General features: G+C 33.5%; 1 protein-coding gene across 2 annotated transcripts in view; it reads left to right on the top strand.

The window, feature by feature from the left end:
* The window catches only part of LRP1B (LDL receptor related protein 1B), a 1,745,675-nt gene that overhangs the window by 1,599,819 nt on the left and 118,055 nt on the right, over positions 1 to 27,801 (top strand). For both annotated transcript variants that reach the window (XM_020288518.2, XM_076005497.1), the window contains exons 68-76: positions 797 to 903; positions 5,976 to 6,105; positions 8,131 to 8,237; positions 8,569 to 8,701; positions 15,731 to 15,853; positions 21,911 to 22,036; positions 22,755 to 22,892; positions 24,374 to 24,508; positions 27,665 to 27,784. In XM_020288518.2, the coding sequence (XP_020144107.2) occupies positions 797 to 903; positions 5,976 to 6,105; positions 8,131 to 8,237; positions 8,569 to 8,701; positions 15,731 to 15,853; positions 21,911 to 22,036; positions 22,755 to 22,892; positions 24,374 to 24,508; positions 27,665 to 27,784 (1,119 nt within the window). The remainder of the gene's footprint in view (positions 1 to 796; positions 904 to 5,975; positions 6,106 to 8,130; positions 8,238 to 8,568; positions 8,702 to 15,730; positions 15,854 to 21,910; positions 22,037 to 22,754; positions 22,893 to 24,373; positions 24,509 to 27,664; positions 27,785 to 27,801) is intronic.

The following is a 27,801-nucleotide window of genomic DNA, read 5'->3' as shown; positions in this document are numbered from 1 at the left end:
ATTGTCCAGATGAAGTATGTTCCACATAGGAATTAAGCCAAGTAGTAAATCATACTATTTGCCTTATGTCTTATGTGGAGTATTATGCAGCATAATTAAATCGGTAACTGGGAAATCATCTAAATTGACAGATAGGTGAAATAGGGCATAAGCAAACAATGGCATAAACAAATAGAAAGTTTTCAAAGCAAACAGACTCTCCTTCTGCCTCTTCAACCCTTACTCACCTTGTTATCCAATAGCATCCCCATGTACCCTTCCTGTTCTGCGAACTCTGCATTTTCTGAGGACAAAATTGAATAATTAGAAAATCATTAGAATATAGAATAAAAAGTCAAGAACCAAACATAAGACTCACTACCCAGTTAATAAACAGCCTCTTGGGTACAGCAATACACAAAATGTTGTGCTTGCGTGAAGTAAATACATAGAATGACTTAGAACTCCAACTACTATTAATAGAAAAATATCATCATTATAGTATGAAAGTATATGATCTTATGGCTTTTTGTTTTACTTTGCTGTTTTATTTTTATTAAATAGTAGGCCATTTATCTTTCATCTTTTTAACTTATTTTTTATAATACTACTTTCTATTCATGACTTTAAAAATAATTTTGAAAAATTATTACATTATGTACCATAGATGCTTCATGAGACCTTTAGCAATTTATTGGTTCTGTTTGGCTAATGTCCTTTTTTTCCCCTTTTATGCTACCTTATGTTGTATGGCATATAAATTTTAGAAGGCATTTGCATATAATAGAAAAATCCTATGCTATTTTTCTATCCCCAGAGCCACATACCTGTACATTGAAAGATTTTCTCTGTGCCAATGGGGACTGTGTTTCATCAAAGTTTTGGTGTGATGGAGATTTTGACTGTGCAGATGGCTCTGATGAGGTAAGCATCTTTGCAAAATCAAATAGAAAAGAAAGCAGTTTTTCAGAACTACATTTATAATTATTATTATTCACTCCAATAAGTGTGGCAAGGACAGCTCAGAAATGTACTTTACTCCTGACGCAGTGAGATAAGTATTATACCCACGTGCTGTGCTGCAGATACCTAGCATAGGGAATAGCTCTTGTGCTACTATTGACAGTTAATTTTATAGTCTGTTTTACCTCAACTGGTGAATGGCTGGGTTGGGAATAGGATGTTTGGAAACCCTATTCCCTTTTGCTGATGCCCTTGCTATCTGTGAATTTGTTCATAAATTTGCTGCAGTATTTATAGTGAGGGCTAATATTTTTATGCATTTTAAACAGTTTCTTCTCCCTAGCCTCTTTCTTCAATAGCTAAAGTCTTACAGACATCAATGTGGGTCATCAATTTTCATGAAACCACAAGTCGAGCTTTGCTTAGGTTATGAATCACAATACACTTATAATAAAGCCCATATACACCCAGCTTTCAGTAAAAAAGTTTACAAATCCTCTGGATAATTCTGTAAATTTAGATTGTGCTCACATTTACAATGCTTCATATAGTTCATTATTTATGTATTTGTGTGCTTACATGTCAGATGTCATTCATTCCACGATGCTTTAAAATAATAAATGGCACATGGTTATATTTTTGTCTCAATCAGATATAGTATGACCCCAAGCCCTCACTTTCAAATATCAAGGAGAAGTCCAGTAGTAGTTACTTTTAATGATTTTCTGTCTTTCACTTGGTAATATCAGGAACCCAAGGCTTGTGCAATCAAATCCAATCAGAGGTGAAGGAAAAAAAGTTGTCTCTGATCCTCAGTGGACACTATGGCTCCATCTAACAATACAGTGACTACCTACAGCTCTGGCACTCTGGTTGGCAAACATATAACCTATCAAAAAGGTCCTCCAACTGACCATAGGCTTGGCCAGAGAGGATTTTCCTGCAGCCCTGGAGGTTTCTGTGATACAGGTCCAATTTCCCTAGATATCCACTGATTTTCTGCTTCTTTGGGAGACACTGCAGGTCTCTATTACTTGTAGAACCCACGCAAACTAGTTGTTTTTCAGTTCTTAATCATTCTTACCAGGTTTGGACAATTCTTTTTCCTTCTCTCAGTATTTTGGAAAAGTCACCCTAACCACATCCAGAAGCCTAGATTTTGGAAACAAATGAATGTTACTTCTCCCCTGAGGACCAGCAAAACCTAAACCACAAGGATGCAAAAGTCTCTCAAGAGAAGAAGTTGAAAAATGTCACTTCTACTCATAGGACTATTCACAACACAAAAGTCAAAACAAAACTTTCAAATCCCACAGGGGAGTTAAATTTCTGCATTGACTGGCTATATATTTAAATAGTATTCATTCATTCAAAAGTTATATTAAACTTTTTGAAGGCAAGATAACACATTTCATGTAAACTCATCCATCCCATGAAAATGTTTTGCTTATAGGTTTTTATAATATATATACATATATATGTACACACATATATATAGATACATATATGTGTGTGTATATAGGCATATACACACATACACACACACACACACACACACATGTATGTTCTACCAGCCTGTGTAATCTGTGAAACAGCAAGAGGTGGGGATATATTGCTTAAATCTTAGAATTTTATGTTACATGTTATCCACAAGATGTGCAAGGTACATATACAGTACCAAACACTTCTTTTTAAAAAACTTACTCATGTGAAAGTAGATATCTTTACTAACACCACCCCTGTCATACTGTAAGTTGGTAGACATAGTTCTTTTGATATTTTTCTCCATATATCTGGGCATTTTCATGATAATGCTCAGACAGAATAAAATTAACTCTCTTAAAGGAGATCTTTGTTTACATTTACGGACTGTTAGTACAGTCTATTTGTAATGAAGAAGATAATACTATAGGCAGTTGATTTCTATTTTTTTCTCTAAAGGCTAGAATAACAGGTTGCATTGATTTAAAAAAAAAGAAAAAGAAAAGGCTAGAAAGCAGAATTACATACAGAATACTCTCATAGGAAGAGCAACTATTGGGAGAGTTGTGAAGATAAGTTTCTGTATGAATGGAATTGATGGTATAACTAGCTAGTTAATATCAGCCAAAAAAATAAAAAAGAAATTAAAAAAATTAGATCAACCTAATTATATATCAAGTATATATATCTCTGTGGCATACATAAAAATTATTATATAAGGTGATTTTAAATTATAATATTTGGCCTCTACATTTAGCATAACATATTGCAAGCACAAAAAGTTGCGAAGAAATCATAAGCTACATTCATATACTTGTTAATAATAGTGGTTCTGTTAATTTGAAAGTCACATATAGTTCAAATGCTTAATTACATTAATGTCATTAGTACTTAAAATTTAAATTAAAAAAGGAGATGCAAATGTAGAAACAAAAAAATTGAGTCAAAATTCCATAATACTATAATAAATTCAAAAGTATCTGTGTAAGATCATGATTAACTATTTTTTTCTAAAAGTATATAATTCCTACCTCTGCCAGTGAAAAGTCCTAAAACCAATCACAATTCAGCAGTAATGACTATTCCTAAAATTCACAGAATAGCCTCTAAATATCATTCCCCAATTAATGGAAAAAAGACTCCTTTGCTATATGCCTAATTCTAGGTCTGAGAAAAGAAGTTGACAAGATGAGCTGCTAACATCTTAGGCTATTATTATAGAATAGTCTCCAAAGTGCACAGGAACAAACTTGAAGAAACTTCCACTGACAAAAAGGACAATTTGAGCATTATAAAGAAAAATGACTGTAATGTGTTGAAACACAAAAAATGTATAAAAATCCATGAATTCATAAGAATACTTAAAAAAAATAAAAAAGCTCATCAGTGACTTTGGAGTTGCTTAGATATCAGCATTCTTGGGATGCAATTAGTCAAATTTACAATATGGGATATTCTATGGTACAAATGACTTGATTTCTACAAGTAGTAAATAGAAGTACCACAGTATAGACACACCAGTGTCATTGGTCATTGAGCTATTTTACTTTAATGGCCTGACTGCAGAGATAAGTATTCATTGATTGTATGGATGTTCACTGAACAGTTATTATAACCATGATATAGCAGTAGATACTTGGTTCATAGACAGACATGATCTTTATCCTAATGGAGTTCAGTTACATGAGATTTTAATTTATATTCCTGTTTTCTACATTTGCTATTTCATTCGTTCATCTATTCACTTGGCAGTTTTTATTGAATGTTTACTATGTCCCAGGCACTAACTGAGCATGGGGAACACAGTGGTGGACAAAACACATGAAATCTCTTTCTGACACCCAGTGCATAGGCTATTACTCTAATGTCTTTCACAACATTCACGATTACTTAGCTTAACCTTCAGATATCCACATTTCTAATTGTCCTTACACACATAAAACTTTTTCTTAGGTAGTTCCATTTCTGATAAAACTTCCTCTTTGAAGCCTTTTCTAATAGTTTCAATATGAAACCATATCCATTTACCTTGGCATTTATTATATTATTCCAACCATTGGTTCAGGTGCTAGTCTATAGGTTTATCAATTATAGGGAGTAAATCTCAGTTTTTTCTGCATTCTCATTATCTAAGTCACCGGAAATGGTAAAATTTCAATACTTTGGAAAAGAAGGGAAGAAAAAAAATAATTATATAACCGATAGCCTAATTAAACTGCCATCAGCAAAGAGAAAAATTATAAGAACTCAGAAAGTAAACTCTCCTCCCTTACGTGGAAATGAAACTTGGAAGAAACAAAGTATGAATAGTCGTTCAACATGCTTTACTCACAGGGAATTCCATAGCTGTGAGAGTGTTCCGTCTTTTGTGGGAATAACAGACAAGTACATTTTGGCAATAATAAAAAATTGCTTAACAACAGAAACCATCATCCTGACAAGACACTGCATAGGCGCATCCCATTTAAACTAGAGTATTCAGACCCTGGGGAGGTGAACTTCTAGTGGATCCCTTTAAATTATCTCATATAAGGGATTGAAAGATCTGGAAAGATAAATCTGCCATCTTGTTTGACTTCCAAATAAAATCTCTATAATGAGTTAGCAGAAATGACAATTGTGACAGTTCATTTCACAGTTCTTTAAGAACAAATGTCAAAAGAGAGGCAAAGGAGAATTATGAACACCAGCTAAGCTGTAAAGGGGTTGGTGCAAAGGAAAAGAAATGGGGAGAGGGGAAAGAAAGAATACTAGGAGAGGTTTAGCCAATGCAAAACAGTTTTGCCTTAGGATTCTTGTTTGTTTCACATTCCATCCCTCTCTAACCCCCTTCTCCCATACCCTCAACAAACCAAATGTAACTGCTTAGAAATATTTGTTTAAAAATATTTTAGAGATAAGGTCTTACTATGCTGCCCAGTCTGGAGTGCAGTGGCTAGTCACAGGTGTGATCATAGTGCACTACAGCCTCAAACTTATGGGCTCAAGCGATCCTCCTGCCTCAGCCTCCCAAGTAACTGAGACTACAAGTGCTGTGTGACAGCTAGAAATAATTCTTTAACATTTTTATTTCCTCATGATCTTCATTATCACCTACAGTTATTAAAATTCCATTACCCTGTAACTATCTGTTGAGAAATTATCCACTTGGAACAATTTAATTAGTACAATGAGACCAAGGAATTTATATTCTTTTTCCATTTCTCTGTGTTATTATGACCCGCAAAGACAATTGAAAGTGGAAAATTGTTATGTCATATAGTCATGGGCTTAAAATATGATCATTTGAGACAATACTATATAGTAGACATAGTTTTTATAATACATTTTCCAGGATTCTGTTGCATACGTTTTCTAATCTTTTAGGTTTGTAGACAGTTTTCTAAAAATTTAATTTTAATTACATCTGTGTTGTTTTTGACTGAGAAGTTGTGGAACAAGTTGTTCCAAAGATCAGTTCAAGCTTTTCTGTGCATAAGTTTTCTAGTCTTCAGGGTTTTTAGACAGTTTTTTCAAAAATTTAATTTTGATTACATCTGTGTGCTTGACAGAGAAATTGTGAAACAAGTTGTTCCAAAGACCAGTTCCAGTGTTCCAATGGTCAGTGTATATCAGCAAAATGGAAATGTGATGGCCATGAAGACTGTAAATATGGGGAAGATGAGAAAAACTGTGAGCCAGGTAAAATGATTGAGGTGATATTTAATTTAGTTGACATTTTACCTTGATTTAAATTTTAATCTAAATTTTAACAACAAAATACAGAAAAAAGTGGCAAAAATGTCACATGTTTACCATTTTTAAGAAATAATCTGAAATCTCTGTGGATAAATTAATTGCTGTGCCAGTCTTATTGTAGAAAGTGTTTTGGCAGACAAGATCGTTACTTATGTATGGGATCTGAGCATCATTCCTCTAATTTTGATTTTCTGGTTTTTATATCTTATCACACCATTTGGAATTGTTTTCCCAAGATAGTCACATGAAATATGTTGAAATTGTAAGTACCATAAAAGGCAGGTTTTTAGTTATGGAAATTCAGGTTATGAAACAGAATGTAGTAGTTTCAGTGTGATGCCAACTGAGAAGAAGCATATTATTTGTATTTACATATTGAGCCAAATCAAAATAAAATTAGGAAGCAAACCAGAGTAGAGAAAAAAATGATACCACACAGTTTATGCATTTCTATTTCTTAAATATGGCTTTATAAATATACTCATTAAAACACTTAAAATTTTACATAAGTATTTTTTTTTTTTTGAGACAGAGTCTCGCTTTGTTGTCCAGGCTAGAGTGAGTGCCGTGGCGTCAGCCTAGCTCACAGCAACCTCAAACTCCTGGGCTTGAGTGATCCTTCTGCCTCAGCCTCCCGAGTAGCTGGGACTACAGGCATGCGCCACCATGCCCGGCTAATTTTTTATATATATATCAGTTGGCCAATTAATTTCTTTCTATTTATAGTAGAGATGGGGTCTCGCTCTTGCTCAGGCTGGTTTTGAACTCCTGACCTTGAGCAATCCGCCCGCCTCGGCCTCCCAAGAGCTAGGATTACAGGCGTGAGCCACAGCGCCCGGCCTACATAAGTATTTTAATTACGTTTTCTTATAAGAAAAAAAATTACTGGAGGAAAATCATGCTATAATTGATAGTATAACCGTGAAAGCATTACCTTGAGCGACTCGATCAGAGTAGCAGATACAAGGCACACATATTACCATACCCAGTGTCATGTCCATGATCCATACTGCTAATGGATCATGCATTCTTTTATACTCAATCCAGATGTGTTTTTAGATTCCTTATGAATATAGATCCCTGGGCAAATATTGCCAATTAAAATGAATTAAATCTCAAAGAAAAAGCTTTTTAGCATCCCCACACTAAGCAGTTTGGCCTATAAAGAAAGACATTATGTGAGTACATTTGGCTACTTCGTGGTCTAATATAAGGCCAGAAACCCAGAGGTTTGAATGCAAGCCCAGCACACCCAAACCCATGGACAAAGCCAGCTGTAATAACCTCATCAATTAATTAGACTGGGTAGTGGTAATAACATTTATCTGCTTGTTATTTTTAATTTCTATATCATAACAGAATACTGCACCTTATATAAGTGCTGTTAATTATATATACATATAAATATATATATGTTTAAAACCCCAAAACAATAAAATTCTTAGAACTAATTCAAATACTCTATTTTTGTCAACACATCCAAATAGATATCACTGGGTCTATGAGACCATACCAAGATTTCTGCCTTTTGCTTTATATAAAGTATATAGGGAACATTTCTAAGGATTACTATATATTATTAGAGTCTTGAAAATAATTTGAGGCTTTAATAATTTAAAATAATTTAATTTAAAATTGTGAAAAACTCATCTGACACTTCAAAATCAAAGGGATGGAGGATATAATCTTTTTCTCCCCTTTCTTTAATGAGTTCAATCCTTACTTCATAGGCTATTATATCACTGAAGTATATTTAATATAATGCAATAATATTAAAAAGTACACTTTAAATGAATCTTTAATACCATATGTTGAATATAGTTTAAATAAGTTTTATTACTTATTTTATTACTATCAAGTTTTATTACTATCTATCAATTTATATTTTACATGCTTATTTATGTTTGTATATCCCAATCCCATCATGCTTTTGCTGTATCTAAATCTCAAATTTGTAATTGTATTCAGCTTCTCCTACTTGCTCATCAAGTGAATATATATGTGCCAGCGGCGGATGTATTTCAGCATCTTTGAAATGTAATGGAGAATATGATTGTGCTGACGGTTCAGATGAGGTAAAATCTATCATTTAATTAAGATCTTTGCATTTCATGAATTAGGTTTGGGAAAACAAATGCAAGGAAAATAAAGAGAAACTTGATTCTTAGCACTGTCTAAACTGTTAGTAAGTATATTGGACACAATCATTTCAGCAAGTACCGGAATCTTTATGCTGTCCATATTCTAAAGCTTATTGTCATTTATAGAGGTCATATTCATTAAGTCAAAATAAAAGAAAGCCCAAGGTATAATAAATCTCTAGTATTATAGGCTGCATGTTTATTTTCCCTGTGATTGTGTCATTATCATTAATGAAAACTGCAGTGCCCATTTGTATTTGAACAGATGGACTGTGTTACTGAATGTAAAGAAGATCAGTTTCGGTGCAAAAATAAAGCCCACTGTATTCCAATTAGATGGCTGTGTGATGGAATTCACGACTGTGTGGATGGCAGTGATGAAGAGAAGTGTGACAGAGGTAAGGTATTTTTTTGTTTCTGTGCCCCATAAAGGAGAGAATGGAAGTTAAGGTGCTGTGCAGAATGTGTAGTGTGTGCTAGGGGCAGAGGATAGGATCATTAAATGATTCTCTCCCCTCTTTCTAGTTTCATTACATTAACAGCCTGTTCTAAATATGCAAAATCCATATCATTTTCAGAGCATAATTTTGATCTGTGTTTGGCAAAAACGAACAAAATGCAAGCGTTTATTGAGTACCTACTATGAGTATGTGTTCAGACTGGATGCTGGGTCATGGATAGGGATGTGTGAAGACAACAGGAATGTACACAGCATAGCCATTGGTGCAAATGGATTTTGTGTATTTTCTGTGCATGCTTCTCTTCCGTGTTGCCTGCCTTAATTTGAAAGACTAGGAGCATCATATGGTATACTAGATTGCACACATTAGTATGCTATATGTTATGTAGGTTGTAGGTTGTGCCCCAGATTTCCTTCTTGTCCTACCATTGAAAAAATGACCTACCTTTTTTTGTCAATCTAGAAGACAACTTTCAGTTTTGTCATATATCATTTTCCAGCTACATGAAGACCATTTCCTCACAGATAACAATTTTTTAGTTGTAATCCACCACATTAAACACGATGATTATTACTATACTTTAGAGTTAATGAGTTAATGATAGCAAAGCAACTGTGTGTTGAAGCTTAAAATGATCAAAAATTAACTAATTCTTGTTATTTTCATATTGTTAAATATGTTGTTAAAATATAAAATTTCTTGACTTGCTTATGAAAGTCTCTCAATAGAATTTACATTTCAGAATATTTGGAACATATCAACAGAAATGATATCAGATATTGCCACATGAATGCACTTGAATGTGCACCCAGGGTTTATATAGTTAAAATCTATCTAAAATATTTACTTCTGTAAATATCTAGTCGCTCAGAGAAAAATTTATTCTACTTTCTTAAATATTCCATCAGATGTTTATGATGAGATATCTCCATCCCAAACCTCCAATACATCCTATTTTATATTCAGCAGAAGCAATTTTAGTTTCATTTGGAATCTGCAGCTCATTATAGAGAGCCATAAAAGGTTAAATGTCCATAATAGCTGTTTGTACCTTAAGTTCTCACACTCATTTTCTGCAATTGGCCACTCTAGGGACAACAAACACTGTGTACAGTCTGGCAGCAGCAACTCATGTGCACTCTTGTATTCAAAGACTTTGGGATGACAGTTAAGCCACTACTCATTTTCCATTAGCTAATAACCTCCTTCCCTTAATTTCAATCACTACCACCAATCTAGGCCATTCTCTCAATGCTTCTTGCTTGGGTTTGTGTAGTGCCTAACTCCTCTCCTATACATCATATTCACTGTTACTTGGTTCATTTTATTTAAGTGTACCTCTGTTTATATAGATCTTTACTTAAGGTACCTGGTTACATAGAAATAACCCAACATGGGTTATAGACATAGTTAAAAAAGAATGATCCCATATTAACTTCTCAGACTGATGTTCTACCGCTCCTCTTTATGTATCACACCCCAGCCACTCTGGAAACTCTGAAGTGTCCTTTAGATCTAAAATAGTTCTACAAAATATTTAATCTTACTGACTGATAAGAATTGAGGGCCTTTAATATAATAATTTACAAATGTGATAGAGTCCCTGTCTCCTCGCCACTCACACTTCCAATTTTGGGGGGGCTTCTTTGCTGCTAGGTAGCTAAGTTCCAGTGAAATATCTTGCAAGTTAAAATATTTGATCCTGTATGGATGTACCTTAAGGCATGACCAAGTTCAGATTTCTAGTTAGTATTTAATTTACTCACAAGAAGTGGCTTAGGTATTGAATAAAGGTGTTTTAAGGCATTAAGGAAATTGATTGTCATAGTAAACATCTTTTCTAGTAAATCTTACTTCCATTCATATCAAATTTGGACATGTGAGCTAATAGGAGCTAAGTATTGGGAACTGGAACATAAGAGATCTTCAGGATAAGCATGGCACATTTTTCCAGTGAATCATTTTTACTAGTTTACTTTAAAAGACCAAACTCCAAAATACTGTGGCATTAAAAGCAGCATTCACATTTTTAAAGGTAAAACATAGGGCCTCAAGGAAATTTTATGCTGCTTCTGGTCTGAGCTTCCAAATTTTACCTTTATACAATTTTAGTGGAAAAGATTGGGAGGTATTCTTTTTAGTAATTTTCAGCTCAAAAATGTGTAAGATATTTATGTAAATTATTAAATATTATAATATATTAAAACTTTTTTCAACTCAAATTAAGATGAGAACCCAAATTAAAATGCTTATTTTTGGTGATGATGCACTTGACCAGATTTCTATGAACCTTCCAATGGTTCAGTTATAATTCAGATATGGTATTGTTAATTAATATATACTTTTCTATTTTTTAATAACCTCCTATTGATATGATCAAGAACATGACTAGGAAACTGGAATTGATCCAGACAATTTCTTTAAAATATACATTTTTGTTGTTGTTTATGTATGCTTTATGCCATTTCAAAAACAGGCCATTTAAGTGAGACTCAAATGTCATGGAACCTCATGATGCATTTTTTGAAATGCAAATTCTTTTTTATTCTTTAAATTTTTTAATTTTTAATTTTATTTTTTATTTTAGCATATTATGGGGGTACAAGTGTTAAGGTAACATATTGCCCATGCAAATTCTTTATAGTACAACATGAAGTCTTTAGTAGGTTATCACAAAACCTTTGTCTTTATGTTACAATTATGATTTCATTTATATTTCTCTTTTTGTTAGTAAAAACAGTGGCATGTCCAACACTCTTATGGGGAAAATTACAAAAATCTAATGAAATACATTAGGGAACTCATTTTTCCTTTTAACGAGACTGATGTATGTGCTACAATTAGAGTTTTTGAAAATAATCAGAGGATGTCAAGAGTTCATAAATTCTGTTTGAGTTTAATCCATTGTAAAGTAGAGCATGCAATGAGGTTTAGTCATTAGAATCTTTATTCTGAAAAAACACAACTCTCCTTCATATTCTGTGGATTTTGATTTTGAATTAGGGCAATACTCACCTCATACTCATATTCATATCTTTAATTTCTTTGGTACTCATAACTAAACATGCTATTTTTTATTGTTTTTAGGGTGAGAGAGTTGTTAAATGGTACTATAGTTTGTTGCATGGGTTTTGGTAATTGAGATGAAATTTAGAATTATAGTAGTTTAGAACTTGGCATTGCAGAAATTTTAAAGAAAGGGGCACCCCAATGACAAACGTTGGACTTTAAAGTCTCACTTACTCATATTCATTTTGATTAATGCACCAGGACTGCCTTTTTCTATAGCTTAGAGTTCGTTGGTTCTCAGAGATGCCAAGATCAGTTCTGATAAGCATTTTTGCAGATAATTGTATCACTGTTCAGATAAATATCACTGTAAATTCTCAGCCTGAGCTTTAACTATTACTCAAAATTCTAAGCAATCTACCTTTATTTTCCTAATCATGTCACTCTACCATTACCATATCAGGTTTTTAAAAAGTTGACTTTCTGAAATCTGTCACCAAGCCACCTCGTGTCTCTGTCTTCCTCTCTCTCCCTCTCTTAGTTAATTACCTCACCTTAAACTTCACAGCAGTAATAAAATTCATGAGCTTTTTTCAACATCTGGGCCCTAATTAAGAAACTTACCTGTAGCTATGTTGATGCTTATCCCTTTCCTTCCTCTCAAAATAGAAAACTAGTCTCACTTCCAGTCTAAGTGTATTCTTTTTATTTTGTTCTGGATCTCAAACCCCCCAACACTCTCTGGATTCTCAAGAAACTCGTTATATCAATTACCCTTTCTCCGTTCTGTATTGTCTACTGAATTATTCCCAGAAGCATTTAAATGGGTTCAGACATCTGTTTTCACCCACACAAGCAACGAGGCTCATTTACCACTTGAATTTTTCTTGTCTCTTCCTTCCCTTTATGATCAAACTTCTGGAAAGTGATGTCTACATTCACGACATCTTCTTTCTTCATCTTATTCAATAACCAACTAAAACAATTTCACTAAACCCACCACCACTTCACTAAAGTTACCCTTTAGCATTTTTAAATGTTAACATTCTACTTAGAACACTTTCCCCATAAATTGTCTGATATTACTCTTTCCATATATTTCTCCCATCACTTTGTTTACTTTTTTTCTTTTGTAGATTCCTCTTTATCTATTCAACCTGTTTTCTTCTGTGTTCTCTTTTAAACTTCAAATAATAACCATATTCTGAACACTCCCAGATGCAGATTTAGAGTTCAGAAACCTATCCTACACTTCAGACATACTCATCCACTATCCTGCTAGACGTCACCATCTGTTATTTTATGGATTGCCACAGCCTTTCTTCAAATTGGTCTTTCTTCTCCAGTCTTGGCTTTACTGCCTCCATCTTCATTTCTAAATTCCCTATACCGCAGCTAGTATTTTGATTCTAAAACCCAAAACTGATTTTGTCATTTCTTAAGTTAAACCTCTTGCTTACTGGGAGTGAGTTATCAGAGATTTGCATAGCAAGTCAAAACTCAGCAAAAAGAATTATTTGACCTTCACAAGCTTAAGTACATTATTTCCTCCAATGTGTATCCACAAGATGAACAATGACTATTTCTAGGTATTTTCTGTGCTTGCAAGTAGCACTGTGACTAGTAGCACTCCCCAGCTCCATGCTCTAATGAAGGTGTCCATTTTTAAATACCTTAATGGCTTCAGCTAGTCAAGTCTAGCCAGTTCTGGAGCCATATATTTAATCTTATGTATGAGGTTTAAATAGGTAGTATAATACTTTGAGAGCAATTGTATTTATCTTAATTTTAAATTCTCATCTTTGTGTTGTTTTCCCAGGTGCTTCTATCAAATATGAACTATAAATCATTTTAACCATACCTCTTTTTTAACATATAAGGACATTGAGTCTCAGAGAAATTAACAGACTTGTCCAAAGAAACTCAAGAACCCACAGTTCCCAACTCCCCAATCATTGTAGTCCCATTGCATATTGCTTCATCTCTAGACATATGACTCAAATTTATTAGTTCATTGGGTCCTTCACTTGTGGTAGATGTACATAGCAATTTTACATAAAAATAATTCTGTATTCCTGATGCTTTTTATTTATTTTTTTAAAGAGAAAAAAAATGAAAACATTTAAAAAAATTCTCCCAAAATAGGATGTCTTATTACACAATTTTAATAATAAAAACTGAAATATTATATGATATGGCCAAATTCCTATTGCTGTTACAAATTAATTGTTTCTTTGTGACTGCAAAAAACTTTTTACAAGGTATTCTAAGTTTTCAGTGATTCATTTTATTAGTATTACACACATAGCTGAATTAGCTAATAACTAGAAGTATATTTCTTTCCAGAAAAGCACAAATTTTAATAATAAAAATTAAAACATTTAAAAATCTAAATTTCTTAACATTCGGAGACATAAAAATTATGTGAAATAGAAGATAATTTATATTTTTAAGAACGTTCTTATGCCATCTTCTCAATATATTCTAAAGAAAATATGAGTATATATGGGCATATTAGAATGTCTTGAAATGTAAACCATGAATATCTTTTTTTTTAATTTCAAAGTATTATGGGGGCACAAACGCTTTGGTAACATAAATTGCCTTTGTATGGCCCGAGTCAGAGCTACAAGCATGCCCACCCCTCAGACAGCACACACCACATCCGTTAGGTGTGAATTTACCCATTCCCTCTTCCCCCTCCCACCTGCCTGACACCCTATGAATGTTACTTCTCATATATGCACATTAGTGTTGATCAATTAGTACTAATTTAATTGTGAGTACATGTGGTGTTTGGTTTTCCATTCTTGTGATACTTCCCTTAGAAGAATGGGCTCCAGCTTCATCCAGGATAATACGATAGGTAGTTCACCATTTTTTATGGCTGAATAGAACTCCAAGGTATACATATACCACATTTTATTAATCCACTCATGTATTGATGTGCACTTGGGCTGTTTCCACATCTTTGCAATTATGAATTGTGCTGCTATACACATTCTAGTGCAGATGTCATTTTTATAGAATATCTTTTTTCCCTTTGGGTAGATACCCAGGAGTAGGATTGCTGGATCAAATGGTAGTTATACTTTTACTTCTTTGAGTTATCTCCATAGTACTTTCCATAGAAGTTGTACTAGTTTGCAGTCCCACCAGCAGTGTATAAATGTTCCTATCTCTCCATACCCATGCCAGCATTTGTTGTTTCGGGACTTTTTGATAAAAGCCATTCTCACTGAAGTTAAGTGGTATCTCATTGTGGTTTTGGTTTGCATTTCCCTGATGATCAGAAATGTTGAGCATTTTTTCATATGTTTCTTGGCCATAAGTCTATTCCTTTTGAAGTTTCTGTTAATGTCCTTTGCCAACTTTTTAATGGGGTTTTTGATATTTTCTTGCTGATTTTCCTGAATTCTACATAGATTCTAGTTATCACTCTTTTATTGGATCTATAGCATGTAAATATTTTCTCCCATTCTGTAGGTTGTCAATTCACTGTAATGATAGTTTCCTTGGCTGTGCAGAAGCTGTTTAATTTGATCAGATCCCACATATTTACTTTTGTTGTTGCTGTCATTACTTTTGGGTTTTCTTCATAAATTCTTTGCCTAAGCCAATGTCTATAAGAGTTTTTTCAATATTTTCTTCTAGAATTCTTATGGTTTCATGCCTTAGGTTTAAGTCTATTATCCACTGTGAGTTGAGTTTTGTGAGAGTTGAGAGATGCAGATCCTGTTTCAGTCTTCTACATGTGGCCGTCCAATTTACCCAGCACCATTTAGGGAATACCTTTTCTAAACAAAATGGATATTACCTATTCCTACTATTATGAAGGGAATAAATACAAGGGAGCAAGTTACTAGATACTGTGTATAAGAATTAGAGGAATATGTGTCCTGCTTACTGAAATTGATTATGCTCAATTTATCTGTCTCTTTTTGTTTTTAAAAAAAGGAGGAAATATATGTAGGGCCGATGAGTTCCTTTGCAATAATTCCCTTTGCAAACTACATTTCTGGGTGTGTGATGGAGAAGACGACTGTGGAGACAACTCTGATGAAGCCCCTGATATGTGTGGTATGGCATTTCATGTGGTTCTAGATCATACTCTCATCTCCCGATCTAATGCACCAGCACGAATCAATGAAGTGGTGAGGTGAACTGCAAATTCTATTGTCCTGGGGTTAGGTACATGAAGTATAATCATAGATACAGCTTTTGTTCAGGTAACAAAGAAATTACCCTGTTCAAAGTTTATGACTTTATAGAAAGCCTTTCCAAATCTCAACTTGCACATGACTACACTATTCAAAAGATAGATTATGGTCTGTCTGGGAGGATTTAGAGTAGCTGACCTTTTGAATTAAGTTTCATGTAAAAAACTTGGCTTCATACCAAATTGGTGTTTTAGGAGAAAAAAAATTTTTGACAGATAAGTAAATGGAAAAAAAAAATGAATTGTGAATGATAAAATTAAATAGTTCTACAAGTCACCCAGTACTGAAGTTCTTCAGAAAAGGGATATATATTTGTCAGGTGTACAGTTGTGCAAGCAACAAGCATAAATATCCAATTTGAGATCAACAAAATATAGGATTTTTTATGTTTTTATAAACCTTTTTTTGGCTCTTCTTCTCATACTTTTTATCTAATCTCAGCAATAAATGTAGTTGCATCTTTAATTTAAAGGAAGATACTATCACTTCAGATATAACTAAATAGAACATCAGATAAATTTAAAAAACAGGGTATCAGTGTATGCACTTAACCTTTTTGTTCTATTTGTTGCATCAAGTTAAGAAAATATTTAGATATAGAGGAGCACATTTTACTACCGATGTTAGAGTTGGAAAAAAATACAAGGAGGTAGCTTTATTTATTTATTTATTTTAATTTCAGAGTATCATGGGGATACAAATGCGTTTGAACCCCTCCACAAGCATGCCCATCCCCCAGACAGCATGCACTGCATCCGTTAGGTGTGGATTTACTCATTCCCTTCTCCCTACTCCTGGTAGCTTCATTTTTAAAAGTATTTAAAAGTTGAAAAAAGCAAAAACTTTGGAGAATTTTTTCTATAGATACAACTGAGTGATGCAACTAAGTCTCAATTTTGGTTTTCTTTACATAATCTTAAAAATGGACTCTAGAGAATCATCAGAGATTTTATTGTTTCTGAATCATAACATATAAAAAGATATGAAAGCTTATCTACCAATATCAATTCAGAACCTATTATTTTTATAGTTTTTTTTTTCCATTCTCTATTTTCTCTGGCCATAAAACCAGTAAATGGACTAGGAAATGTTTGGTCATTAACTAAGAGTGTCGGGCTGCAGAGTCACACTGCCTAGACCACTTCCAGGGCCAGGAAGTGATTCTCAGGAACATCCTACACAGCACAGCTAGAAAAATTACAAAATCCTGCTTGACCTTCTCAACATTCTTACATTTCTCTCCACAAGTAGTATCAATATTTTCACATAAGCTATTATACTCCAGAAACTATGCAAAGTAATTGGAATAGAAATGGTTCTTTTTGACAAAGATATCTTATTTTGGTTGGACAAATAATAATAATTTCTTACATTGTATTTCAAGTAATGATAGAATCGATTAAAAGGTACAGACAAGGCAGAGAGGAATAAGATAAACTCTGCCTAAAGGGCAATTCAGAAAGCTACGGTTTTGAGGAATCTATACTAACAGACACCACAGGCAAAGTGAATAGCATGGGAAAGAGTATCATTCATTTATCAATAAAGTACTTGTTAAGCAAGAGAGTGTGATTAGTTTTTGTGATGTAATCCTGATGAAGACAGACATGGACCCTGAGCCCACAGAGCTTAGAATCTAGTAGAATATGGATACTAATACTAACAGAACTATATATTAAATAATTACAAAGTATGTTACATGCTGTATAGAAAAAGTATGGTAATTTATAAAAACATCAAACAGAAAGACTTTATTAAGCATCTGAGTTTGTTTCTGGGAAATGTATGGCTGCTGAGAAGGTGAAAAGGAGGTGGAGGTGGAGGTGAGGGTGAAGTGTGCTACAATATTGTGGACAAAGGAAATAAGATGCGTAAAGGCCCTGAGACTCAGCAGACCATGGCTTACAGATGGGAACTGAAAGATCCATATTCTTGGAGAGTAAAAAGCAAAGTAGGTATAGATCCTTCTTAATTTAGCACATTACATTGAGATAAACTGATTGTAAATTGAAACTACTATAAATGGAAAGTGATCTGGAACCTTGACTAGCTTTTTTTTGAGAAAGAGTCTCACTCTCTTGCCCTGGCTAGAGTGCAGTGGCATCATTATAGGAGAGTGTAGTACCATTATCATAGGGCACTGCTACCTCAAACTCTTGGGCTCAGCGAACTTCCTATCTCAGCCTTCCCAGTAGCTGGAACTACAAGTGTGAATGACCAGGCCCAGCTAACTTTCTATTTTTTTTGTAGTGATGGTGTCTTGCTCTTCTTGTTCATGCTGGTCTTGAACTCCTGGCCTCAATCGTTCTTCCTGCCTCAGCCTCCCAAAGTGCTAGGATTATAAGCATGAGCCACTGCACCTGTCTCTTGAAGAGCTTTTGTAGGGGTTTATAGTTTAGCCTGAAAGCAATTGGAAATACTAGAGTTTCAAGCCAAAGAGGTACATGGTCAAATTTATATTTTATGAATATTGGATGGAAGGGTTAAGAGTAATTAACAGTATTGTGGTACTTTAGGCAAGCTATATAGTAGCTTGGATTGAGATGGTGACAGGACAGCACATGATAGCAAAATATAGACAGATTTGAAAGTGATGTAAAAAGCAAAATAAGTTAGATTAAACAATGGATTAGATATGGGAGGAGAGACAAACTGGTAAAATATAATTTGTAGGTTATTTTTGATTATACATTTGAATAGAAGGGGAACTTAGGAAGAAAAACAGTTTTGCAAGTAAAGATTAGAAGACTGGTTTAGGATACATTTGAGGAGACATTCAGTAGAGATTTCAAGTAGGCATTAGATATTTGGTCCTCAAGCTTAAAGAAAAGAGCGTGTCTACAGATATAAATTTAACAGCATAAAATGTAGTGATAAATACAATGACATTTTTAAGATTATGTTAGGTGGGAGAAAAACATAGGACAAAAAGGGGAATTACAAAAGAATATTTGAGTGATGCCAAACATCCAAATGAATATGAACTTCCAGAAGAGACTCAGGTAAATGATGACAAAGGATATAGTAAAAAACAAGAATGTAGCAGCCAAAACACCAATGTCATAACATGTTTCATGAAAGGTAGGATGGTTCTTGAGAAGGCAGAGGAAAATGGGGAAAATGAGTTCATAAGCTAGTGGAAAAATTACTTTTAGATAGGAGTAATGGGATTAAATTAGATAGGAGTAAATTATTTTCCTATATCTGTTATTAAAAATATTGAAGATTTGATAGATTTTGTGTAGATATAGGTAAATCTCAATTGTTTACTAAGATGTTAAGGATTTCCCATATTTTTATTTGTACCTCTTATTAGTGCAGTAGGAAGCATGTTCATATATAGAAGGTAGAAGTTTGATGTAGGGAGGTTTGGAAGGAATACAGATTTGAATCATTATTGTAAAAGGTAGGAAGGTGATATGGAGATATATAAATATATATGTTTTCCAAGTACCATTGATAAATATTCATACCTTATGGTATCAGTTGGCTTTGTAGTATAATCATCTGCAACATTTCTGGCTTCCCAGCTGCATATATTGAGAGAACAGATGGATTTGTTCATCTAAGTTTAGAGTTTTGTAAGATAACTAAGATGAAAAAGAGAAAAGGAGCCAAGAATCCAGGTTATTAGAAAGAAAGTGAGTTAATAAACTCACTTAGTATTTATAACAGTGTCCAACATATTATAGGTTACCAATAAATATCAGTAGAAAGGGAAGTAGCAACAGAAAATCACTGGCGAATAGGGAAATGGTAGATGTATCAATGGCTAGAGTTTCAGATAAAGCTGAAGAAGGGAGATAATGATACTGATTGAACTTAAAATCTTTTTAAAAGATAGGAGATTGTGGTCAAAATTTGGCACACATTTAAGTGGTTTTACAAATAAATAAATAGTGGTTTTATAAATAAAGTAATTGTAAGAAATAACAAATCCACCCTGCAACCATTTGCATCAGTTAGTGTTCATATTTGCAAGTAACAAAGACTGCCACTGGCTAAATCAAAAAGAGAAATTTATTGAAATCCACCAACATCTACTTGATGTTGAGTAGAATGATGATGGCCTAGGTGGATTATAGTAAAAGAACATTGAGTATTAGAAACTCAAAGGCTAAGAAGCCCAGTTATTGGTTGGTTTGTTCATGTGAATGTTGAACTCATCTAAGATGCTGGAATGAATTTGAATGGAGAAAAAACAATCTATGACTGTAGGTGCTACAATCTTCAGTGTCTTTGAGAGGAGGTAATGTTTATGAGGTTGATAACAAAATAACAGTGAGATGGCAATATCATCAAGTGATTAGCCCTCAAAATAACAGTATTTGGTTTTATTTAAAAAACAGAATGTGAAGATATGGTAATAAAGTTCTGGAAGCTGTGATAGAAATCTAGGATGTTTTCAGCATAGATAATATGAGGCTTAAGCAAATTAAGAGACATTCCTAAAAAAAAACCTAAAGAAGAGGGAGTTATACTTGGGAAAAGAATCAGGTTTCAATTAAAGCAGGGAGGTCAGGCATGTAGTGTGGCATATTTAAGGAGCTGTAATGCAGTAGCACTGCTAGAATATTAAGAGAGCCAAGGGATTAGTCTGTAGGAGGGGTGTGGACAAGATAATGACAAATCTATTAGGCATAGTATCTTAAATTGTATTCTTAAGTCAATGGATAATATAGAAGTTATGATCAGATGAATGTGTTAGATTGATTATTCTAGTGGATATTTGAGGATCTGAAGAAAGGAAGTAAAAGCAGAGATATTTAGGATATCTCTCTGTGGGAGATAATGAAGAGCTGAGCTATTGTGATTGTCACTGGTAAGGTTGGACAGAAGTTTGGGGAAAATGTTAACAGTACTTGGTGCTACTCAGAGTTGATGGTCAATGAGAGGAATGCATTGAGAATAATCCTAGACTTCTGTCTATGATATGCCACTAACTGAACTACGGAAATAAATAACACAAAACTAATGATTTGGAGAAGAAGGTTGGGGAAAATGACAAAGAATTGAGCAGTAAACTTGTTAAATTTGAAATTCCTGAGGGGATATCCTGTAATCACTTGTGAGATGCTTGCACTATATATAGAATTCATAGTCTTCAGGGTGTAGTGGTAAGTTAATCAATGAGCATGAATGGGAATATCTAAGCAAAGAATTCAAGAGTGAGAACATCAGAGGACCAAGGACAAAGCTCTGGAGAATTCCACATGTAAGGATGAACAATAATTATAGATGTTTCCTGTTTTAGGGGTGGAAGGCTTCAGATAAGAGAGTAATAGAAGGGTCAAATGTAACCTTTTCTGACTTTCATTGCTGTCTCTTTAAGTCTCATGTACACACACAGAGACGCACATTAAAAATGAATAACCAAAATCACTCAAATACATATCTGAACTTTTGTTTACAGAAAATAAGACACCCAGCTATAATATTATTGGAATTTTTTTTTTGTTTCCACTGAATGACCTACTTTCAATTTGGGGCCTGTAACATATGCTTGCTCAAGCTCTATGCTGTGTTTGATTTCCCTTTGAGATAGCTAAGTGTCCTGCCATGTTGTATAAATTGTGGGCATAAATTAATTTGGTACACCAAGTGCAGTCAGCTAAGATAACGCATCTGGAAATGAGATCGTGAAGTTTGGCTCTTTCTTACTTCATTTAAGATCCTCAGCTGTGCACTCTTTTATGTAGTTAATACAAATAACTAAGATCAAAATAACTAAGATCATAAGCTTCCATGATCACACAGTTTTCTAGTATCTGTAGGTAGGCAATTTTCACAACAGAATATATTTAGAAAAGCTAGATAATGGATTTTAAAAGAACAAAAAAAGAAAGACAAAGGAAGTATGTTATTCATAAGTCAGTGCACCCAAAAGAGCTGCCTTTCTTTCTCTATTTTATTTCAGTCAAATTTCTGTGCCCACCCACAAGACCTCACAGATGCAGAAATGACAGAATTTGCCTACAGTCCGAACAAATGTGCAATGGTATTGATGACTGCGGGGACAACTCAGATGAAGATCACTGTAGTGGTAAATTTGTTTAATAAATAATTCAGTAACTGCTACGAGATACTTGTAGATAATACTTGAGATAATTTGTGCTCAAAAATTTTAAAAATATATTTTTTCTGTGCATGTCTAAAGGTATTATTTTTAGGCACTTGCTTTTCTGACAAGGTATAAAAATAATCCATTAACATTTCATTTGCCTCGTAGAATTGTGTGGCTTTATCCAGAGTCCTGACTAGGTGCTTTATTCCAGAAAATTTTAATCACATGAGAGAAACAACATAGTGGTTTAAAAATGCTCCTTATTAAAATAGTTCCTTGAGGGAGGGGGCTTATATAGATTGTTTTTCTGTGTATACAATCCATTTTTCACCATTCTTAGATGTGAAAAGGCTTTAACACAAATGGTTTTACTGAAATATGCAGCAAAATTATTTAAAGACAAAACTTGACCTCATTTGAGACATTTATATCGCTTTAAAAAAATCCCAAATATCCCACTTAAAGTGAATATGACATTTTCCTGTAGAAATAAGGTGTTGCTCACTGTAGGGTGAATACAATGTCTCTTTTCTAAAATCCAAAAATTTCAGAATTTTTTTCATCTGGCCTCAAGAACTTCAAATAAGGGATGTGGACCTATGTTTTATAGTACTCAGTAAAATCTTGATGATATTATGTGCTCAGTAAATTTGTTTTGAGTCTGTGCAGTACTGATCATTTTTAAATGACTCCATAGGTAAGCTGACATACAAAGCAAGGCCTTGTAAAAAGGATGAGTTTGCTTGTAGTAATAAAAAATGTATTCCCATGGACCTTCAGTGTGATCAGCTTGATGACTGTGGAGATGGTTCAGATGAACAAGGCTGCAGAATACGTGAGTTTGTTTTCTATTAAACAAAGTACAGTGACACACAAGTCCAATTTCTGCTTAAACATGACTGAAACTTTCTTTACTCCTGGATGGAAAGATTGCTCTTCAAAGCATGATTAAGCAATGCCTTCTTTTCTAAGCCCTTGCCAAAGCAACGTTAGAACATTACTTAAGTTAATTTCAGAAAATGTGAGGTGGATAAGGTTGATTTTGTAATGAGTATCCTTATCAGAGCTGAATCTGAGAATTCAATATTGAAATACAAACTTTGATGTCAGCAAATATTAAATTAGTATTTTTGAATTTTATAAACAATAATATTTGGTTGGGTGATGGTAAAATCTTAATAATGTATTCACTATTCAAAAATTTTTAATTTATCTATTGCTTAGTTATTCTTATGGAAGACATTATTATTTTATTTATAGTGCTATGATACTTGAGTTATTAAATCCTGTTTGCTTACAATTTCACCTTTAATTCTTGATGTTTCACTTTCCATAGTAAAGAAAAGTAATTAAATTCATGATCCTAAATTCAAATTGCTTATAAAACTCATAAAATACTTCCTATTTGGGGATCTTTTATTTTTTCTCATTTATGCATCTAAATTGTTCCTCATTGACTGATGAAGCAACGTCTACCAGGAGGATATGGCCACATATATCTAAACCATGGTATCATTCCACTGATGCATTTTAACTAATTTTAAAATATTTGAATCAGTGGAGATTAATAATGGTTACAATTCTGATGATGAAAATCTCATGTTTCTCAAAACTATGATTTGCTTAAGTACCTTAGAGATAATACAGTGTTATCCCTACAATAATGTCCCTCTCATTTATATGCATTCTAAAATGTTTTCTTGAATGAGAGGTAAGACAATGAAATTGCAACAACTATGTTGGAAATGATAAGTAACTCTTTGTCATAATAGTGTCACCGCCTACGACCCAACCATTGGAGCGTGTTGCACACTCAAATGTTTCTTCTCATATGTGTGTCCAGACTAAAAAAAATGTTAAAACTGTTGATTTAGACTACCCACTTGAGTAAAGTAATGCCACCGATTGAGTTCATGAATATTAAGTTTAAGGGAGCAATAAATGCCCCAGTCTCCAGGTATCTAATAGGAAATGTTTTGGTTCTTAGATAAAGACATAGTACTCATATGGGAACTTTTTAAAGATACCCTGGCATTAGAATCATTGATTCTTAACTTCCTTTTAGAAAGTAGTATAGCTTGACAACAGCTGCAAATATCAGCTGTAGGCAGCTTGGTCTAAACTATATTTAATGTAAAAGGTTGAGTTTTTTTCTACTTCTATACTTTTATAAGAAATGAGGGCTTACAGGGAGAGAAGACCATATAAAAGAATTATCTATGGAATAAGAAATATCATTTCAGTTTTTTTAAAAAGGTAAACTCCCACTTCAGGAATTAGAATTATATTAGTTTTGATTATATTTTTAAATCCTAGCTTCCACTGCATATACCTGTGAAGATAATGTGAATCCATGTGGAGATGATGCATATTGTAATCAAATAAAAACATCTGTTTTCTGTCGCTGTAAGCCTGGATTTCAGAGAAACATGAAAAACAGACAATGTGAAGGTAGAGTACATTTTCTCAACAGCTTGCTCTTAAATCTTCTGGCTATAAAAAGACTCCCAAGACTGCTAAATTGTGAGATGACAGGAGATTGATTTTCATCAAAATGGTGTGTATCTATGGGATACCATTTCACTTATAAGAGTGAAAGTCTCTTGGGTCAAGAGCTTGTTTGTTTGTACAGCTAAGCTAACCATCACAGAGGCTACAAAGGCTTTTCTATGGCAAATTCCGACCTGCGGAATCTCAATTCTGTTGTTACAATTCTGTTTTGAAATGCAAATGACAAAATTGCTGGTTCAGGAACTATTGGAGAATTAGACTCACTTCATAAAAGAATATGTTTATGATGACCCATTTCTCTTGAGTGTGACATTTGTGATACCGGAATGGGTAATTCACATTTAGAGAATGGTGGGCTTTTGTCCTAACACCATGTTTTAAACAGTATTATTATAATGTGTCTTTAAAAATTCAAAGTAAGGATGTAAATAAATCTCTTTTAACTTGAGATCATTTAAAAAATGAGAGTGTAGGATAGCCAGAATCTCATAGTAAGTCAGTCGATATAATTTACATCAGAGCTTTAACTATAGACCAGTGAGATACAGACCCATTTGCACTTCTTGCAATTTTCTCCCATAAGACTGATATTTGTAGTCTTATTCATCTGATATTGTTATTAGAGCCAAACCTACTATTACACAGTCTGGCTTATCCAGGGTAAGTTCAAGTCCTAAAATTCTTTCACCTTCTAGTTTGTTTCTGTACTGTTTCTTTATTATATTCTTAGATAAAAATGATTTCACTAAGTGTCAATTGAAATGGAATTATTTATATAAATTAATTATACTCACTCAAAAGGAGGAGAGGAATAGTCATATCATAGTTAGGTACATTTTGAGTTATATGCTTGTTTGGATTATTCAAGACATTTTTTTCCTCCACTACTAGGAAGCATTGAAAGCTGACAACAGAAGTTTCTCTTTTAGTAAAATACAAACTATTTCTCACAACTACAGTATTTTTTTTTCCCAGACACTGGCTACCAATTGTGTATAAATGTACACATATACATATAATTTATTCCAGATTTTAATTCTAATAGCCTTGAGTTTCTAATATTTTTTTATCAATAGTGGGCTCTGTTTCCTGTAGATTCTTACTAAAATTAGAAGTTTTGCTCTCAGAGTTTTCTTATTGTTTAATTATATTCCACAGCAAATATAACCTGCAAGCTACAGTCTTCATTTAAAATTACTATGCATCCACTCTTTTCATACACTTTTGTTGTGTAAATGAGTAACTTCTGAACTCTAACAAAATTGGCATCTTTATTTAATAAATGACATTTTCATAGTAAGGAAAGCAATTTTAACTTGTTATAGAGGAGGGGAAAGACATTGCATGGATTTTGTAATCAAAAAATTTAAATTTGTTTGTAGCCTTTATATATCTCAAAAAATGCATGAGAAATTGCTATTTGATGTTCAAGCTCAGATGCTTCAATTGGAGTATCTAAAGAGTTTTAAAAAAAATCAAAGAAGTGGCAGAAGAGAAGTACAAAAGGATTAACAATTGCTGAGTGTTAGGCACTGCTGTGGGTACCAGGCATGTGTTGGCTTCCTCCTTTCTCTTCAAAAGCTCTTGATCCTGGCCTTATCATAGAGATGAGGGAAAAAATGGTGACCATTATGGGGACATGTGAGGGAGCAGAGATTTTGTCAAATCATGTAAATTTTTGCCTATTTGGATTTCATACCAAAGGGAAACCATAATAACAAATAACTCCCAGTTCAGTTGCAGGTGCTGGGAAAATCAGAAGTATATTTTGTAATTCTGATGGTTAAGTGCTGATAAGATGTATCTTACTTTATCCCTATAAAATATTCATTAAAAACAAGTAAATACACTTTTTGCATCTCTTTTCCCCATATTCTAATCAAACACAGAGAGGAGTTGTCATGAGAATACTTAAGTTCTCCTTAGGCAAGGTATTATAGTGGAGAAAATAGAATCAGAATATCTGAGTTTAACCCGTGGTATTGTTACTTACAAGTGTTGCTGGGAGAGTCCTTATCGATAACATAGAGCCCTTACATTATTGTGTGCTAAACAAAAGATAGTTATTATTACTGTGCTGATCCTTCAGTTCCCTAATTCAAGGAAAAGATTTATTATATAACTAGGCAATTGTAATTGATAAAAGGAGCAGAGGAATTATGTTGGTTAAATGCAAAAGAAGTGGAGGAAAAGAGAGAGAAAGTAGATAATTCATCACAATCACCTAACCTAAATCCTGGCTTTGTTTAAGCTCTTAAAATTAGAGGCACATGCCAAGCTGTAGACTATTCCATATGATTTATTTATTTATGCTTGTGATTTAGATGTATTTATTTCTGTTTAGGCATACAGATTTTTGTTTGTTTAATTCACATAGCCTCATTACAGCCCTTCCTGGTATATAGTCATATATATGAATCCAGACGTGTGTTTGAGGTATACCCATGTCTTCATTCTCTGCCAGTCATTGGGTGAAATGTGGCAATAAGAAAGGAATGCATCATAATTTATGCCCTCAAGAGAATGACAGTCAAATAGGAGATATGAATATATGACCATATTTCTGAAATATAGTATGAGCAATGTTGTAAGAAAGAAATACTAGGAGGGCAAAAAGTGGAGAAACGTAGGGATGGATCACCATTCCAGGACATTGTTGGAGACCAAGGAGGGCTTTACTTCAGGTGAATCTTGAGAGAAAAGTAGAAATTCTGTATGTAAATGGGGGCAAGGGCAATATAGGACAAAGAAATAGCATAAAGGACAAAGAAATAGGCTTAAAAGAGAAACTTGAGAGGCGTTTGAGTGAATAAAAATACTAGAGAAGTTTAAAATGGATATTTTAGTATTTTAAGGAATTAACATAGGCAGTGCAGAAACAATTGATGAATTTTTTTAGTGAAACTATTGTGAAAAAATTATGTCCCCAAAAATATAACACAGTAAGTCAAAGACTTAAGATTTGAAAGAAAAATGAAAGATACAGGAACAAGAAGTTAAAGTAAGAAAAGTAATTTTGGCTTTTTTTAAAACATGGAAAGAATGAGAGTGTGAATTGGGAGTATGATGATGCTATTTTGAGCTTTTCTTTTCTAGACCTTAATGAATGTTTGGTGTTTGGCACATGTTCCCAACAATGTATAAATGTGGAAGGATCATATAAATGTGTGTGTGACCAGAATTTTCAAGAAAGAAATAACACCTGCATCGCAAAAGGTAAGGTTATAAGCATT

The sequence above is a fragment of the Microcebus murinus genome, chromosome 8, assembly GCF_040939455.1.
Source record: "Microcebus murinus isolate Inina chromosome 8, M.murinus_Inina_mat1.0, whole genome shotgun sequence".
Lineage (NCBI taxonomy): Eukaryota > Metazoa > Chordata > Mammalia > Primates > Cheirogaleidae > Microcebus > Microcebus murinus.
Note: the sequence above shows the minus strand (reverse complement) of the source record. Positions and strands in the feature narration are given on the sequence as shown.